The sequence below is a fragment of the Octopus sinensis genome, linkage group LG2 (genome assembly GCF_006345805.1).
Source record: "Octopus sinensis linkage group LG2, ASM634580v1, whole genome shotgun sequence".
In the NCBI taxonomy this organism is placed as follows: Eukaryota; Metazoa; Mollusca; class Cephalopoda; order Octopoda; family Octopodidae; genus Octopus; species Octopus sinensis.
Genome location: NC_042998.1, coordinates 153,989,520 through 154,008,437, shown reverse-complemented (window position 1 = coordinate 154,008,437; position 18,918 = coordinate 153,989,520). Strand labels below are relative to the sequence as shown.

Here is an 18,918-nt window from a genome sequence, read left to right as displayed (position 1 = left end):
AGTCTACCATCACTGAGGGATTACAAATATTTTTGTAATTACAAATATTTTGGTATATGTGAAGAAGATGGCATCCAGCACTCACAAATGTGTGAAAGGAATGTGGAAAGAATGTTACCATAGAGTTAGAGCTATCCTAAAGAGCGAACTTAATGTGCAAAACAGGATTGATGCAATCAATACTTTATGTATACCACTTGTGATCTACAGCTTTAAGATCATAAAATAGTCTCTCAGTGAGATCAGTAAAATTGATACAAAAATATGCAAGCTCCTCACAGTGCACAGCATGCATCACCCAAAGGCAGATGTAGATCTGTATATATAAAAGGCAGGGTGTGTGTGTGTGTATGTGAATGTAGTTTATGCACGTCCACAAATTAGCACGCATCTCGCTCCAATCTTAGGAGGACATTCGTTATGACCCTAGCTGTATTTTCGCCAAATTATTTTTCTTGAGGCACCCACAGGGTAGAAGTAAAAATCGATTTTCAACCTTAACTTTTACCAATTTTGAAGTTTGCTAACATGAGTTAAGTCCCTTCTTGCCATAGCGAAGTGAAAATGTGTGTGTGTGTGTGTGAGGGAGAGAGAGAGAAGTTGTGTTGATGTATGTGTGTGTGTGTGTGTGAGGGAGAGAGAAAGTGACAGCGTTCACCAAAAATAAAAATGTAAAATGCTTTTCTTTTCTATGAGATATAGTATTCAAACTTAGGCTGTTTTTGAAAGACACTATTTTATAATCAGATTATATACACTTTCTCACACAACAATTAAAATATATTTATTTTAAACCATTTATTTATTTTAAATCGTTCATCTTTCTCCCCCACCCCTCTCACACACACATTACTTTGGGTGGATTTTTCCATGTACATTGAAAAATAGATGATGAAAAGATCAATGGGTATGGAGAGTGAAATTTCCGAGGCTTCCACCACACCACACCCCACCCCATTTTTCGAACCACAAAAAGGGTTTTGTAGCATATTAGGAGGCCAGGGTAGTTGATTCCATGCAAAAAATCCGATTTTTTTTTGTTTTAGTGAAAATCGTGCAAATTTAATCTAAAACCTTTTTTCCATTCATTTCTGTGTATGAAGCTCTCTGTACGTAATTTTGCTTTCTTGGTGGTCAAGGCAAATGATGACTGGCAAAAGCAACAGTGCCCTAATGCTGACATTGGATACAATGACCTGATCTACAATAATGCATTGATTGAAATCGAGGATGCCTTGCTAAAAATGGGTGGGGCAGCATTGAACACATTCGGTTTGCCATCCTCATTGCGACAGGATGTTAACACACTCCCACCAAAGTTACCTCTGGAGTTGTCATATGATGGCCTTGAGGAGTACCTGAGAATAAATGAACCGAAATTGCTCCCTGATCAGAGGCTGGTGTATGAAACTGTTGTCAGTGCTGTTAAAAAACAGGTGGGAGGCATTTTTTCCCTCAATGCTGCTAGATGTATCAGCAAATCCTTTGTAACACAATACTTGCTAAGATTCATTGTGAGAAACAAATTGCGCTAGCCATTGCTTCCTTGGGAATTGCTGCTATGATATTGCCTGGAGGTAGGACGGCACACTAAGAATTCAAGCTGCCTTTACATTTAGTGAGGGCTGAGGTTCCTACTTGCAACATTGGCAAAAATTCAGAGGAAGCTGAAGTTCTTAGACAGTGCCGTCTCATTGTATGGGATGAATGCACAATGACCAATAAGGGTGCCCTTGAGGCACTGGACTGGTCACTGAAACATATCAGGGATTCTACAGCTTCTATGGGTGGTATAACTCTATTGCTTTCAGGAGATTCCAGCAAACACTTCCTGTCATCCCTAAAGGGAGCTGGGCTGATGAAGTGCGCGAATGCTTTAAGTCATCCACATTGTGGCTCAGGTTAAGACCTTAAGCCTAAGCACAAACATGCATGTGCACTTGCTTGGTGATAGCACGTCTGCAGCATTTGCTGAAGACATTTTAGCCCTTGGAGAAGGCAAGGTGCCAAGGAATGATAGGGGCAACATATCCATCTCTGAACTGTGCAACACCGTGGACAACCCTTCTGATCTTTTAGAAACAGTATTCCCCAATCTGGAAAGTAATTATGCAGACATCAATTGGCTTAGTGAAAGAACCATCCTGGCCTCCAAAAACGTAGCTGTCAGTGCTATCAACAACCAGCTCATAAGCCGAATTCAGGGTGAGGAGCACATTTACAAATTGACTGACTGGACATCTGACCCCCAAGACATTGTCAATTACCCTATCGAGTTTCTCAACTCATTGGAGCCAGCATGGCTTCCACTTCACATTCTTAGGCTAAGGGTTGGATGCCCAATTATGCTAATCAGAAACTTGCTTCCACATAAACAGTGCAACGGTACCCACTTAGTAATCAAGTCCCTGACACCTAACTTGATTGAGGCCACCATTGTTACAGGGTGCAGGAGGGGGTGACAATGTTTTCATTTCAAGGATGCTGTTTTATCCCTCGGGGTCAGACATACTGTTTAACTTCCGCAGATCGCAGTTCCCAGTGAAACCATGCTTCACCATGTCCATCAACAAATCCTAAGGCCAAACACTATTGGTGGCAGGCATCCATTTGGGGTTTTCCATTCAATCAGGATAAAAAATTGATAAACTGATTCCTTATAGGATTTCCCACTAAAATTGGTTACACACCATTTTCAACCATAACTTTTACCAATTTTGACATATTTTGCTCAAACTTGATGCCAGCATTACTTAGGACTCATGGAATCTTTGAATGCTCTAAGTTCTCAAAAAACAAAAAAAAAAAACCATCGATAAACCGATTCCTTATGAGATTTCCCAATCAAATTGCCTGCAACCAATTTTCAGCCAAACGTTTACCAACTGGTACTTTACAGGCAAATAGACATGGTATTGTGGTGAAACAAATCATGTTGACAAAATATGTCTGCTCATAAATATGTCAATCACAGCAGAATGCAACACTTCTGTAAAAATATTTGAGAAGTTAAGTAAATATAAGGGCCTTGAAATAGAGATCTTAAAAATGTTGTAACTAGGAACAACAGCTGTACTTATTCAAACGGACAAGAAGTTAGAAAATAATGGACCAGACTTTACAATTATAGATAAAGAAAAGCAAAGTTGCTTACTAATTAACTCATCATACCTGTTTGATTCCAGGATCGTAAAAAGAGAGGACGAAAAACAAAAAGAAAAAAAATTAAAATCCCTTAAAATTTGGAACTGGAAGAATTTGGAGCATGAGAACAGTAAAGATCATGCCTATAATAATTGGTGCATTGGGAACAGTTAGCAAAGATATAGACAAATGGCTGAAGGAGATTGGAATAGAATGCCTGGTAGAGCTTGTCTCTTAGGGGTAGCAAAGATTATCCGGAGGGTTCTAAGCACTTGAAAGACAGCTGAAAACTTGTGGGGGTACTTAAGGTTACAGGTGGTAACCTGCTACCCACATAAATCCTACCAGGAATAAGACCAAACCTGAGCTGAACCAAATAATAATAATAATAATAATAATAATAATAATAATAATAATAATAATAGGGAAGTAAACTCAATGGAATGAAGAAGATAAGGGCAATGGACACCTGCTTTCTTCAACGTGAATTGGTGTTTATTATTAAAAGTTGTTATTTTGAAATTGTGTTTTATTTGAGCTTTATGAACTTGAGTCAAAACCAGGGCTATTTTTCTCAGTATGCAGGTAGATAGAAATGTTTTTACTTTTCCTTATCATCAATAAGTTAGAAAAATTTAGTTTAGAGTTGTTCTCTTATCTTTCCTATTTTTTAGTTTGTTTTGCATTTTGCTATCTTTCTATCCAATGTTAGAAACCTGCTTGCATGTGGTGCACCCACTCAAGTCCACCCCATCACCTATAACAAAAGTGCTTGTACTAGAAATCCTGAAATCCCAGGTTCATCCTACCACCTCCTCTTGTATTTTGTTAATGATAACGGTAGAATGGATGATCATAAGAACATAATAATAGGAATAGTATTTGGAATGATAAGAGTACAATTGGTTTTAGTAGTAGTAATAATTTTTGGTGGTAAAAATAGAACTAGTAGTTATAATAAATAATTGTAATAATATGTCAGGTCACTTCTAGTATTATTGGTAACATGTAATCCAGTACAACCTGATCCATGCTCAAACCAACAATGACTAAAACAGCAACCGTACCAAGCACTTGCCTGGTAAGGAGTGCGGATTTTGTTCAACAACCTGCATCATGAGAAACAAAACCTGTTAAAGAATGGATAATCCCGAGAGTCAATGGCCATCCAACTATATGAGTCTTTAAGTACTGCAAGGATAAATACTGGAGGTGGCAACCAGTTCAGGACAACCAACTTAAAAGGTTGGAGCTTTTAGTGAAAGTATTGCATCTAGTAGGTGTCCTAATGAACATCAGTGTAGGTCCAGTTATAATCAAGCTGCTGCTGAACCTCAACAGCAAAGGAAATTAAAATGGATGAAGGAGAACAACAAATTGTTTTTCAAATGTTACAATAGGGAGTAAACCAGAGAAAAGAGGCTATAGGAAAAGGTTATTAGAACTCTGGAAAAAATATCAGTATGAAGAGCTGAAGGATGTGAGTGAATAAAGATCAGATGATCAGATTAGACAAAGACAAATTAAGCCCAAAATGTGGTTAGAGAAGATTGGACAAGAGAAGATAATAATGCAAGTAAGAAAGGAACTGCAAGGGACTACTGGTCCAAAAGAAATATGCATAGAACAGGAGGATCTGCAAAATTGGGACATGGAGGGAGGGAATCTACAATATATAGAAGACATTAATGTACCTCCAACTAGAAAGTCACCGAAGAAATTAACCTAGAATTAGCTACTCTCCACCATAGAATTCTGGAAGTAGTGTTACTTGAGGAAAGGAAAAGGTTACCATCATTGAAATCATGTGATAGAGCAAAGCTCAGATCAGAACTCAAGGAAGAGGATGACACGAAAATTCCAATTAAGGATATCACTGAACTAAATTCTTTGATGTATGCCACTGTTTGTGTCACCACAGGGAAGAATATTTAGAGAAAAGTAAGTACAAAGAAACAAAGAATCATTCTGGAAAAGGAGAAGAAAAGAAAAATTCAATACATGACAGATGGATTTAAGTAAGAGGAAGTAAGGAGTGGAAATATGAAAAAGATCAGAATTACATGAATAAGAAATACCACCTGATGGATAAAGGGATTCTAGTTATATCAGATATGTTAAAACAAAAGATTAAAGTAGGTACAGTTAAGATCAAAAGATAAAAGGAAAGATGTCTACAATTTAAACAAAATCAACAGTTTAGAACAAATCAGAAGCTGTTTTACAAGTCTTGATAGAGGAGATAAGGAAGAAGCAGAGTTACCTGATCCCAAAGAAGCAGCTTCCTTTTGGAGCAAGATCTGGTCAGAGAATGTTCTTTTCTACTCTAGGCACAAGACCCGAAATTTTTGGGGAGGGGACCAGTTGATTAGATCGACTCCAGTATGCAACTGGTACTTAATTTATCGACCCTTGATCAGAGAATGTCAAACACAACAATAGGATATCCTAGTTCCATGAAGTAGAAGAAGAATTCAAAGACATGAAGATACAGGAGGACATTGTTATCATGTTGGAAGATATTCAAGCTGCAGTTGGTAAGATGAGAAATTGGAAAGCAGCTGACCCAGACCTAGTTCAGGACTTTTGGTTCAAGATGTTGGTAAACTTAGATCCTAAACTACTGTAAGGCTGTGAACACCAAGGAATTGTATCAGAATGCATGGTCAAATAAAGAACTGAATTGATTCAAAAAGATCCATCCAAGGGTGCCATGGCCAGTAACCAGTGTTTGACTGCTTGTTAATATCTTGAAAGAAATGAACTGCTAGTAGATGAACAGAAAGGCTGCAAGAAGGGATCCAAAGGATCAGTTGCTGATTGATAAGGCAATTTTGAGGAATTGCCAAAGAAGTTTGACAAGCCTAACAATGGCTTGGATTAACTATAAGAAGATATATGATATGGTTCCCTACTTGTGGATTCCAAAATGCATGATAATTTGGGGCAGTGAAAAATTCAATTAATTTGTTCAAAAATAGTATGAGAAACTGGAAGACAGTTTTGACTGCAAGTGGAAGGGAGATTGGACAAATCAACATCAAGAAAAGAATCTTTTAAGGAGATTCAGTATGTATGTTACCACTATCCATGGTTCTGAGAAAGAAGGAAACTGGTTACAAACTGCAGAAAAACATGAGACCAATCACTCTAACAGTGGTCAATTGGAGCTAGCAGTGATCAATTGGATTCCCTTATTCAGTATGTATGAATTTTCTCTCAGGATATCCAGATGGCATTTGGTTTGAGAAATGCACTGTTATTGAACTGAGGAATGGACGAAAAGTAAACAGCAGTGGAGCAAGAGAAGGTTACAAATATTTTGATGTTTTACAACTAGGCCAGATGCTAAACACCAAGACAAAGGAAATGATTTCTTCAAAATATACCAGAAGAGTTAAAAAGTTATGCAAATATAGACTAAAGGGAGGGAACCTGATCAGAGGCATCAACATTTGGGCTGTAGGTGTGGTACATTACTACACAGGAGTTGTAGAATGGATAAAGGAAGAACTTGTCAATGTGGGTAGGAAAACTAGGAACGTAATGGATGTGTATGGTTGCTTTCATACAAGAAGTAATGTAGCAAGGTTACCTAATTGGAAGAGGACTGGATGGAAAAAAACATAGTGTTGTGAAGGAGATCGAGTCCTTGCATGCTTGTATCAGTGATCAGTGACAATGGTGACATCCTCCAAGGGTACAATATGAGGACTAATAGTAAAAAGATCATCAACTGGAAAGAGAAAGTCCTACAAGGAGAGTTTTTCCAACAAATTGTGGATGAAGCTGATGAAGAATCCTGGAGATGGTTAAGACATGGTTTTTTAAAAGAAGAAAGCGGATAGACTGATTCTTGCTGCTCAAGAACAAGCTTTACAAACTAACCCAATTAAGTGTAGTATTGATGAGACAACAGTATCACCTTTGTGTAGACTACATGGAAAAATCATCTGAGTCTAGGCATATACTTACTGGATGCTCAAAGTTAGCCCAAAGCAGTACACAAAACACCATGACAAAATAGCAGCATAAATACACTGGGAGTTGTGCAAGAAGTATGGGTTAGAATGTCTCAACAAGTGGTATAAGCACCAACCTTTCCTAGTAGCAGATAATGATCAGGTGGAACTCACATGGGATAAGCTAAACTCACATGGGATATACAGACAAAAATCTACAACCAGATACCACTCTCCTGAAGGAGTCTAAAGAATGGACTTACATTGATGTAGCTATATCTGCAGACCAGAATATTGTGAAGAGAGAGGATGAGAAAGTCAGGAAGTACCAAGCCCTAGGATGATTGTAAGTGAAAAGAATCCATAGAGCCTCAAAGTGAGTATGATACCTATTGTGATCAGTGCACTTGATCAGATCACCTACTGTGATCAATGCACTCCCAGCTGATGCAGGCATTAGCTGTCACAAAGAGGTGCTCCAGTATGACCACAGTTGAATGACTGAAACTAGTAAAAGGATAAAGGGATAAACTTGGGACCATCTCAAAAAAGAGCAATATTCTGGCATAAAAAGCTGCAAATATCAAGCATCTTAGGAATGTTCAGATGGCAGCAATACTTAGAACAGCTCTTGTGTTGAGGTAAGCTGTGGAAAGGAACTGAGATGTAATGTAGACATAGATATATCAGAAGTTAAGTGAATAAAGATGATAATAATAATAACTAAAATATAACTGTACTGGATTCCTTCTTCAGTTGCGCAGAAGTGAATTCAGACTTTCTTTGACATTGTTGTTATCAAGGAACACTACCACAATCCTTAAAGTTAGAAATATTAATGAAACCTTAAAAATGCCAGTGCAACCAATTCTCTTGAATTCAACCTGCAGTATGACTTGTAAATCATTTTAGATTACACATACAAGGGGCATTCATTAAAGATTTCCCCTGACCTGCTTCCAGTTAAGGCAAGAAACAGAACTTGTACAGGTATAATCAGACATGTTTCTACAGGGAACATTGTAAATTGTAGCTTTCAACTAGTATTCATTTGTTTTTTATGGCTGCTGAAGTGGACCAAGGTGTTATTATAGAGGGAGTTGAATGTAGATCAGTGATCAGGATCTTATATTTGAAAATTCATACACCAAAAGAGACTTTTGATGATGATGCACCATCAAATGACATAGTCAACCATTGGCATTGCTAGTTCAAATGTGGTTGAACATTGGTGGAAACTGCTCCTATTCCTCAATGAACACATTCCACCATTGATGGTGACACCATCTATAAAGAGAAAGCTACCATTTTGGAGTATCGCCACATAACTATTCAGCAACTAGCCCAAGAGGTGATGGTAAGTGTAGGGTTTGTGGCAAAAAACATTCATGATCATTTGCATAAGCAGAAGTTGTCTGCATGATAGATTCCCCAGATGCTCACACCTTTTCAAAAGCAGGAATGAGTCAATTGCTCCCAGGTTCTTTTGGCAATGTGCCAAGAACACGAGGGAGACTTTTTCGGCAGACTTATCACATAGGATGAAACATGTGTCCATCACTATGATCTTAAAATCCAGTTGAAGCAATGGAAGCATGATAACTCATCACCTCCAAAGAAGGCTTGTCTCCAAGGTTATGCTCATAGTCTTTTGGGACCTGTACAGAGTAGTGATGATGGATTTTCTGCCAAAGGGCACCACAATTAATGGGGCATATTATATATTATGCTTCTCTGCTGCAGAAATTGTGGAATGCCATCAAAGCAGAGTGGCGTGGCATGCTGACCAAAGGAGTCCACCTCCTCCAAGACAACACCACAGTTCACAATATGCATGATGCCCAGATGAAAGTACACTCCTGTGGTCAAGAAATCCTTCCTCGTCCCCTTACTCTCCTGATCTCACACCATCTGATTTCCACCTCTTTCCAACCATGAAGTCTTTTTTGAAAGGGAAACACTTTTCGGATGATGAACTTATTTCCAAAGTAGTCTTGGCTCCAGACGCAATCTACTGACTTCTACAGATGAGGCCTTCACAACTGCATAAAGTGATGGGAGAAGGGTGTCACTATTGGTAGTGACTATGTAGAGAAGGACTAATAATTGTGCAAAGTTTCATTTATCCCAGCCCTTGGGAAGTGAGTCAGGGGAAATCTTTAATGAACAACCCTCGTAATTGGAGATTCAACTTTTATATCAGACAATGCAAGTTACATCCACTAATCAAGCTCTAAGGTTAATTGAAAGATTTCCCTGCTTATAACTTAGTCCATTGGCATTATAAACCAAACTCCAAGGATTGTCATTCTGAGTAGTGAATATAGTAAAGAAAATCTGTTTTATCTCAGTGAAAGTACCTAAACAGGTACTTTCACTGAGGACAGCTTGTGATTGATTTCCTCAACATCTTTGAAAAGAAACCTCTAAATCTTTTCTAAAAGAGGGGTGGGTGAATTTTGACCACTGACTGGCTGAACAAACTATATTGGATGTATTTCAAGCCATCCACTACTATCAAATATTAAATTCTTTACTTTCATATTGACTGTATTTATTTGTTGGGGGAGTTGTTCACTTTGATAAAGCAATTTAATTGTTTATAATTGAGAGGGAGAGAGAGGTTCCTTTCTTGTTCATTCCTTAGGTATTTTTACTACTTTTCATCCTTCTGCAGTCACTGGGATTAATAATTCTGTTGCTTTCTCTGCAGTTAGGTTCTGATGTACCTCTTGGTTCTATAAGTGTAAAACAGAAAAAGGTAATAGAGGAGCCTAATTATTTTATTCTTTTATGAGGTGTAGCAACTGAGCTAGTAATTCTGATAAGTCTACTTTCCAGGAGATATTAATCTACTGATCTGAAGTTAATGGTAATGGAGGAGGTTTGACAAGATTAGGTGTGCCTCTTGGAGAAGCACTTCTAAATAGTGTGGTCTAACAACCTACATCTGAAATGTTTTTCCCATATTACCCCAACAATTAACACTCAAAACAGAACTACAATCTTTCAATTAGAGATGTTCCTAATTTACATCTGATTCAACCAGTTGTCTCTGTGCTACTTGATCAGCTAAATCAAATCTGACTAACCAGTAACACTAACAGCTACAAATGACAACACAGTAAAACTAAATAAAAGAATGAGAGAATATAATTCCATTGCTCTTACAGCAAAAATCAAATATGAAATTATAGTTGTAAACATAAATTTTGTTTTACAATGTGCATTCCAGAAGTTTTAATACTTCACTTTGAACAAATCCCACTAAACACTGCTTGTCACAGCTGACTAGTTTACAGAATACATTTTTGGCATGAAGACAATTTTGAAAGGCTGTATGCAATAAAGTTTTGGGTTAAACTGGGCAAAGGCACTACAGAAACTTATGAAATGCTCCAGATTGCTAATGGATTAACTTGTATGAGGTGAGCATCAGAGACCAAGAGACAAAGTACCCAAGCATCCTAGCACCCTCAGACACAAGAAGGCCAAGCAAAGCAAGTCCATTGGGAAGCTCATGATGATCCCCTTTTTCAGCAAGGATATCATCCACACCACTAGGTTCCCCTTGGCCAGAAAGTCAACAAAGAGTACTTTGTGAAAGTTTTGAGGGAATTCAAGACTTCCATGGTGCCTCCATGAAGTGGTCAGAATGCTACAACAAGAGCATAGAAGTCAGAGGATGCTACCATGAAGATTTGAGTTTTGTACTTTGAAATTAAATAAATGTCACTCCTGAGAAAGTATCTTGTACTCATGTACCTTGTACTCTTAAGTGTCTGATAAAATTTATGGAATATATCAGTAAAGAAAAGTAAAGAAAAAAAGTAAAAAATAATATTGGTTCAATGAAGAAAATCATATTGAAATTAAAATGGAGGAGAAATTAGCAAAAGAAAACCACAAACATAGCTGGGATGAATATTAAGAAATGCCACTGAAAGAGTGCACAAGACATGCAAGCATTGGACTGGAAAGTCGACTTTGTTATTGGATAGAATGAATTGGCTCAATGAATAAGTTAGCTTCATAAAAAGCAGCGCAAAAGCTTGGTGAAATCAGGTTTATGTTTGTATATGTATTTATTGGACAAGATGCATGTTAGTAGAGTATATGTATTTATTGTATAAGATGCATGTTAGATACTTAACATATACTCACGTGTTATAACCATAAAGAGGGTATTTTCCCTTAGGTTCTTTGTCTCTCTCATTCTTATAATAATACAAACAACAATCCATTAAAACAACATAAACTTTTGGAGCTGAAAATAAATCACATATTAATAAGAAAAAAAGATTAAACTATGCATATTGCAAAGTAAAAAAGAAATGGAAAAAGAAAAATTAAAGGCCTCACATATATACGAATATAAAACAAGTTGACTAAATCATCAAAAAATTCAAATACAGGTACCCCTAACTTACAGTGATATTTTCAGAAGTTGAAAATATAAGTCAAAATGAGGCTGTGGAAGGACGGACGGACAGATGCATGCCCACACAAACATGCAAAATAAAAATGAAGAATAAATGCGAAACATATTTAGTTGGCTAGATACACACAAAATCTGAAAATGACAAATACGTCTCTACGAAATTTAACCGTTTAAGGTTACCTTCAATCCTTAATTCCATCTTCCCGCCATTTGGCCATTACAATCCCCAATTCAAACTTCCTTCTTCTCCAAATCAACTTCCGGCTTGATGTCCACAGCAAGTTCAAAGATTTTTATCTCATTTATCTTCCGTACCTCTCATTCGTTAAATGTCTTAACTTGCTTTGTTTTTTCCTATCTTACTCTACGAAATTTAACTGTTTAAGGTTACCTTCAATCCTTAATTCCATCTTCCCGCCATTTGGCGATGCCCCCGCCCTCCCACCCCCACCACCAATACCAGTGAACACTGTTCTCACCATCTACACCGGATATGCCCTCCTCCCTCCTCCTCCCCCACCACCATTACGTGTGTCTCTCCCTCCTACCCCTCCTCCTCACATGCTTTCACTGTGTACTACCCCTTCCCCCCACCAAGACAAGCTGCTAGCGCCGCAGCTCATCAACCGCCCCACTGATCTTACGTTACCTCCTGTTTTGAATTTGTCACTGCCTCAATCCGACTATCTCCTTCCAGTCCCCTCCCCGCCTCGTGATATCCTACGTTTCTATTTCTTACGAACCTGCACTAACCCTTCCCTGTCATCGTTCCTCCTTACCCCAACCTTCCCCACTATCTCTCCCTCTCTTTTCACTGGTGGAACCTTTCTCAGCTGGTCCCCCCCCCCAACTCAACTCTAGAAAAGCTCGAATAGATCGTGACCGATGCCGGACCTCCCGGCCCCTGTGCAGGTGGCACGTAAAAAGCACCCACTCCACTCGCGGAGTGGTTGGCGTTAGGAAGGGCATCCAGCCGTAGAAACTCTGCCAGATCAGACTGGAGCCTGGAGCGGCCCCTGGCTTCCCAGACCCCGGTCAAACCGTCCAACCCGTGCTAGCGCGGAAAACGGACGTTAAACGATGATGATGATGATGTAGAGCTGATTTATTTTGAAGAAGTTGAGGAGGAGACAAAAAGAATAGGGTCATCAGAGTTGTGGCAGCAAAGCATGTCAGTTCAGTAACAGATTGAAGGCTTAGAAGAAGGAGCCTGAATAGATGAAGGTATTTTTGAAAACATATCCAGCATAGACTGCTTTTACTTTTCTATTACATGAAGATATGGTTTCCTCAACTCATGAACATCACTCAACATTAACAACCAAACTTTTGAAGTGAATTCCTCAGTTGACAGTCAAGTTGTAAATTTCTTTGGTGTATCTAATACTTACTTCATTACTAGACTCTTCTCATTCTTTTTCTGTTCCAGAAGAAAAACAGATATTTGGCTTCTTTCACCATCAACTGCTTGATGACACATTCATCTGGTTAGGCTATTTTGGAAACACTACAATTTTTCCACAAATGTCTACAAGAAAGCGTTTGAATCTGTTTTCATAACTTACCAATAAATTTTTTCAAAACATTGTTTATACATTCTTTTCCCATTCCCTCCCACAGTATAGCAATGTTCCAAATTGCACTCAAAATAATGTACTATGTGTAAAATCACAGAGTGATATGCTGTAGTCTGTTGTGTCAATCAGCTTGACAAAGGATGAGTTTATCATCACCACTACCAGCAGCACCACTGTTGTAATCACTGTTTTAACATCTTTTCCGTGTTTGCATGAGTCTACACTGGGGCAGAGTTTTCTACAGCTTTATACAAAGCATATACATATATTCATACTAAATCTATCTTCTGTTTTCTTCATCAATTATAAACTCAACAAACACTGCGGATTTCCTAATGTAGATCCAGTGAAAATTATATCGTTACTGTGGATGACATCAGGTAGCCCAAATGGGGAATGTGCTGTAACCGACATACTAATAGACATATACTCAAAGTCCAAATAGTTACAGAGCTAAACCATCATCCGATCTACAAGAAGGTACTATCAATTAATACGCCAAGGAAGCCAGAAAAAATATTACTACTAGATGTCTCACTTGATGATATACCTTTACCCAGCAAGAAAGAATACATAAGATCACTTGAGAAAACTAGTCAATTCACTTGCAGAATGCAATGGAAGGTTTTCTTTTTTGACAGAATGGATACTAAACTGGACAAACTCAAATCATCCAACACACTCAAACAGGAATTTAAATCTAGGAAAAACCCACTGACAAACCAACACAGCCAGATTCGAAGAAGAACTGTACAACATTGTTAAAAATGTGGAATTTAGAAAACATCCCAGAAGAAAGAACCTACACCAGCAAAAATTAAGGAAATTACTTGATGAGTTTGAAAAAGCCCCAGGTATACTTGTACCAGCAGATATGACTGGTAATATTTACATTGTTGATTTTGACCCTTATAAGAAATTAATTAAGAAGGAACTATGTAGTAGATATAGACACTTAAATGACAATACACAAAATAGAATAAATAGAAGGGGATTAGAAATTATAAACAATCTAGATATAGACAATAGAACTGAACCATATGCATCTAGAAAACTTTGGATAACACTAAAATACCATAAGCCAAATTTTGAGAGTAACCCCTCTGTTAGATTAATTTGCTCTTGGACATAGGGAAAATAAGTAAATTATAGACAGGATAATTCCAACACTTAGATAAAACATTAGACTAGCACTGTTGTCTGACACCTAGGAGGTATTTGGCTGGTTTAAGCAACTAGAGATAAATAAACACAGTAAATTCCTTCAACTGGACATTGAGAGCTATTACACTAATATAAACCCAATCCTCCTTAACAAAGAGTTAATCTATGCCAGGAAAAACTCAAATCTATCTAGACAGGAAATAAATATTATACATGTGGCACATGGCACTCTAGTAGGTTTTGATGGAAAACTATGGAAGATGTTGGATAGAATGGATGCCTTCAACATAGTGATGGGATCCTCGGACTCCACATAAGTCACAAACTTGGTCAGAGTCTACATCCTATCCCTAATCCTGTACTCATTCCCATAAACTGGCGGAGGTCAGTATAGAGATGATGCTTTACTCTTCCTCAATAGATGTAGTAAAGTAGTTATAGAAAGGCACAAAAAGCTATTCTTCAAATTCTTTAAAACCTTGGACTTTCCATAACTATTGATAATGAACACCGTAGACTGAATTTCTTAGATGCCACATTTAGCTTAAATACTGGGTTATATTAGCCTTTTCATAAACTCAACAAAAATTTAAGGTATATAAGTGTAAGATCTAATCACTCACCATCTACAATAAGAGGACTAGTAAATAATATTTCTGCTAGAATATCTAGGCTATCTGCAAATGAGGAAATTTTCAAAAAGTATGCACCCTCTATAATGCCACTTTAGCCACCATTGAGCACACTGCAAAAATTCAATACACAAGTAAAAATAATAATAGAACCAATTCCAAAATTAATGCCACCAAATACAATATCTGCCATGCAACAACAAATCTGCACCCTAATGTGACAGACTCAAATCCTCAAATAAGCACTAATGGGAAATGAGACTACTAGAGGCATACACCACAATATCACAGCAAAACACAACATATCAAATTATCATAATACCACACCTTACACCAGAACAGATAAACCTAACAGCAAATATAAAAAAAAACAAGACATCTTATGGGACAACCCAATCTGGGGATCACATGTCTCATCCAGGATTGTAAAGCAGTTTTTCACAGCACTAGATTGATGCTTCCCAAAATATAGTAAATATAGCAAAATATTTAACCAGCATACTGTCAAGGTATCGTACACCAATTCATCCAACTTAGAGCACCACATATATATGATCAATAACAGGAAATTAAATCAGCAGTTGAGTAACATAAACAATGAGACCTCAACAAAGAACAGAGGTCCATCCAGCAACTCAATTGACAACAATAATAATAACCACCTTGCACATAATATTCACAACAACACAAATAACAAAAATAACCACCTAGAACATAATAATTACAACATGAACAATGATACCAACAGCAATCAATAACAAATGCTCATGTAGGGACAAAATGAAATGTCCTCTGCAGAATCTCTGTATGAGGTTATAGTAAGACACTTGCCCAAGATGCCACATTCCACACAGCGGGACTGAACCCAGAACCATGTGGTTGGGAAGGAAGCTTCTTGCCACATAGCCATGCCTGCGCCTATGTGCAATGTATTATACGTATTATGTTAGATGTTATACATTATAGGTTGTACATCATTGCGCCTCTGAACTTTGTATTCTACTAATTCATATAGCTAGACAATACAGTCCTAGACTACCTATACAAGTTATACTTACTGATGATCCATATAATTCCATATTATCCAATATGATATGCGTGGAGGCGCAACGGCCCAGTGGTTACGGCAGTGGACTCGCGGTCGTAGGATCGCGGTTTCGATTCCCAGACCGGGTGTTGTGAGTGTTTATTGAGCGAAAACACCTAAAACACCTAAAGCTCCACGAGGCTCCGGCAGGGATGGTGGTGATCCCTGCTGTACTCTTTCACCACAACTTTCTCTCACTCTTACTTCCTGTTTCTGTTGTACCTGTATTTCAAAGGGCCGGCCTTGTCACTCTCTGTCACGCTGAATATCCTCGAGAACTACGTTAAGGGTACACGTGTCTGTGGAGTGCTCAGCCACTTGCACGTTAATTTCACGAGCAGGCTGTTCCATTGATCGGATCAACCGGAACCCTCGTCGTCGTAACTGACGGAGTGCTTCCATCCAATATGATATCAAGATTATTTACATTATTTACAATTAACGGATATTTGTCCTCATCTTGTTTATTAACACAACGTTTTGGCTGATATACCCTCCAGCCTTCATCAGGTGTCTTGGGAAAATTTCGAACCTGGGTTCTCATTCCTAAGGTATTTTTCAATGTTGTTGTTATCATTATTATTATTATTATTATTATTATTATTATTATTATTATTCGGGGCACGGCCTGGGATCAAACTCGGAATCTTGGGGTTAGTAGCCTGCGCTCTTAACCACTACACACGGTATATGGCTTAGTGGTTAAGAGTGCGGACTACTAACCCCAAGATTCTGATTCAATTCCAGGTAGTGAACTGAATAATAATAATAATAATAACAACAACAACATCAAAAAATACCTTAGGAATGAGAACCCAGGTTCAAAATTTCCCCAAGACACCTGATGAAGGCTGGAGAGTATATCAGCTGAAACGTATTAACAATAAACAAGATGAGGACAAATATCTGTCAATTGTAAATTATGTAAATAATGTACATAGTTCCTCATCTCTTAAATATAGAACAGTATTATCAAGATTATTGTTGAATGTTATTAAGACAATTGTATGTACAATCCCTGCAAAGTGTTAAATGTATTATGTTAGATGTTTTACTTTAGAGGTTGTATATTAATCATGACTGAACTTCATATCCCACTAATGTATATAGCCAGACAATACGGTCTGAGACCACCTATAAAAGTTTTAATTATGGATGATCCATATAACTCCATATTGTCCAACATGTTATAGAGATTCTTGTCGAATGTTATTAAGACAATTGTACCTACAATTTTTGCAATTCAACCTAATATGATATGTATTGTGATTATTGTGTTACATATTATATATGTAAGCATGCAAGTGAGTCCATCCAATTTTAGTTTATACAATATGCATCGTGATTACTGTATGTTTATATATGTAACTATCTGAGTGAGTCTGAGTATCACCAATGTATATTAATATGCACCTATAGCTACAGATATAGGCATTATAAATATATTTGTCTTTGGGGGTGTGTGTGGTAGATTAAATATATAAATACACTTTATAAGATGTTAATAGACACCGGTAATGTAGACATTTATAAGGGGGCCCCATGTCTAGATAGATATATGGATGCACAGTCAGAAATGCATATGAATGTATCTCTTTGCATGTGTAAAGACATATATGGGGCCCTGCATCTGAATAGGGTGTGAATTAACACAGGCAATATAGACATTTACAAGAGGGCTTTATGGGTAATTTGATATATGGATGTACAGAGTGAAATGCATATAAGTGTGTCTACATGCATAATTAAACACTTATTTATGGGGCCCTGCATCTGAATGTAACATAGACACCGATATATACTTATTTATGCATATAGAGGTATTTAAACGGGTCTATATGAGTTTGTGTGCATGCCAACCCACCAATAGAAATATAAATAAAAATAAATATATACATAAGTGTGCATCTATGTATGTAAACAAATACTTGTGTACATGTGTGCGTGTCTGCCAAACCAACATCTTAACAACCAGTCATCTATGACTGACTGGGGATCTGCTACCCAGTGGAGTGCAAGATAACAGCTAGATGTCTGCAGCTAATGACACCATCACATAAAATGACATTCACTTGGCGATGCACATACATGTGTGTGTGTGTGTGTACGTCTATATATGTGTTCATGTCAAAGAGTGTATAGCCATCTTTCTTAATCTTAACTTTCTTTGGTAGGTTTTATTCTCTATCATTTACAATCTTAATTCATGTTAGATATTCATGGTCAACTGGCTAGTACCATTTGTGGATTACAACCTCAAACTTATCCTACCCTGTACAACTAGCAAGAACAATACGCCAAGGAGAACTCAGTATATCTAGTGGGATGGCCTTTTCTACACCAAGTACCTGAAGTGACACAGCCTGCACTGATTGATGCAATACAACTAGATGCACAATATCCTACCCCAATGGAAAAGATGCAGAATAGGTCAAAACGATTGTCGTGCTGAATAAAGATTTGTATTAAATCCATCTTCCATTTCTTTCATCAATTATAAACTCAACAAACACTGTGGATTTCCTGACATAGATCCAGTGAAAATGATATTGTTACTGCAGATGATATCAGGTCGCCCAAATGGTGAACGTGCTTTAATCCACCTACTAAAAGACATATACCCAAAGTCCAAGTAGTTATATATATACATATATGGTGGTGGTAGTCTACTCCTTATGCAGAGTTTGACCACCTCCTGTATCTACACTCTAGCACCCTCATGACATATGATGTGGCTTTTCAAACCAGACAATGTTCTGAAAAGACACCCACATCATCATCATCGTCCATTTTCTATGCTGGGATGGGTTGGATGGTTTGAATTGGAACTGGCTAGCCGGGGAACTGTCCAATGCCAATTGTCTTTTGTGACATGGTTTCTACAGCTGGATGCCCTTCCTAACACCAACCA

At 37.7% G+C, this 18,918-nt stretch overlaps 1 protein-coding gene across 6 annotated transcripts in view; it reads right to left on the bottom strand.

Annotated features, from left to right (window-relative positions):
- LOC115232387 overlaps nucleotides 1-11,403 on the bottom strand; it is a 197,515-nt gene extending 186,112 nt beyond the window's left edge. For 3 of the 6 annotated variants that reach the window (XM_036500246.1, XM_029802245.2, XM_036500258.1), the window contains exon 1: nucleotides 11,271-11,403. In XM_036500246.1, the coding sequence (XP_036356139.1) occupies nucleotides 11,271-11,350 (80 nt within the window). In that variant the 5' untranslated portion in view covers nucleotides 11,351-11,403. The remainder of the gene's footprint in view (nucleotides 1-11,270) is intronic. The other 3 variants (XM_029802243.2, XM_029802244.2, XM_036500249.1) reach the window with 1 other exon arrangement.
- Nucleotides 11,404-18,918: the final 7,515 nt, after the last annotated feature.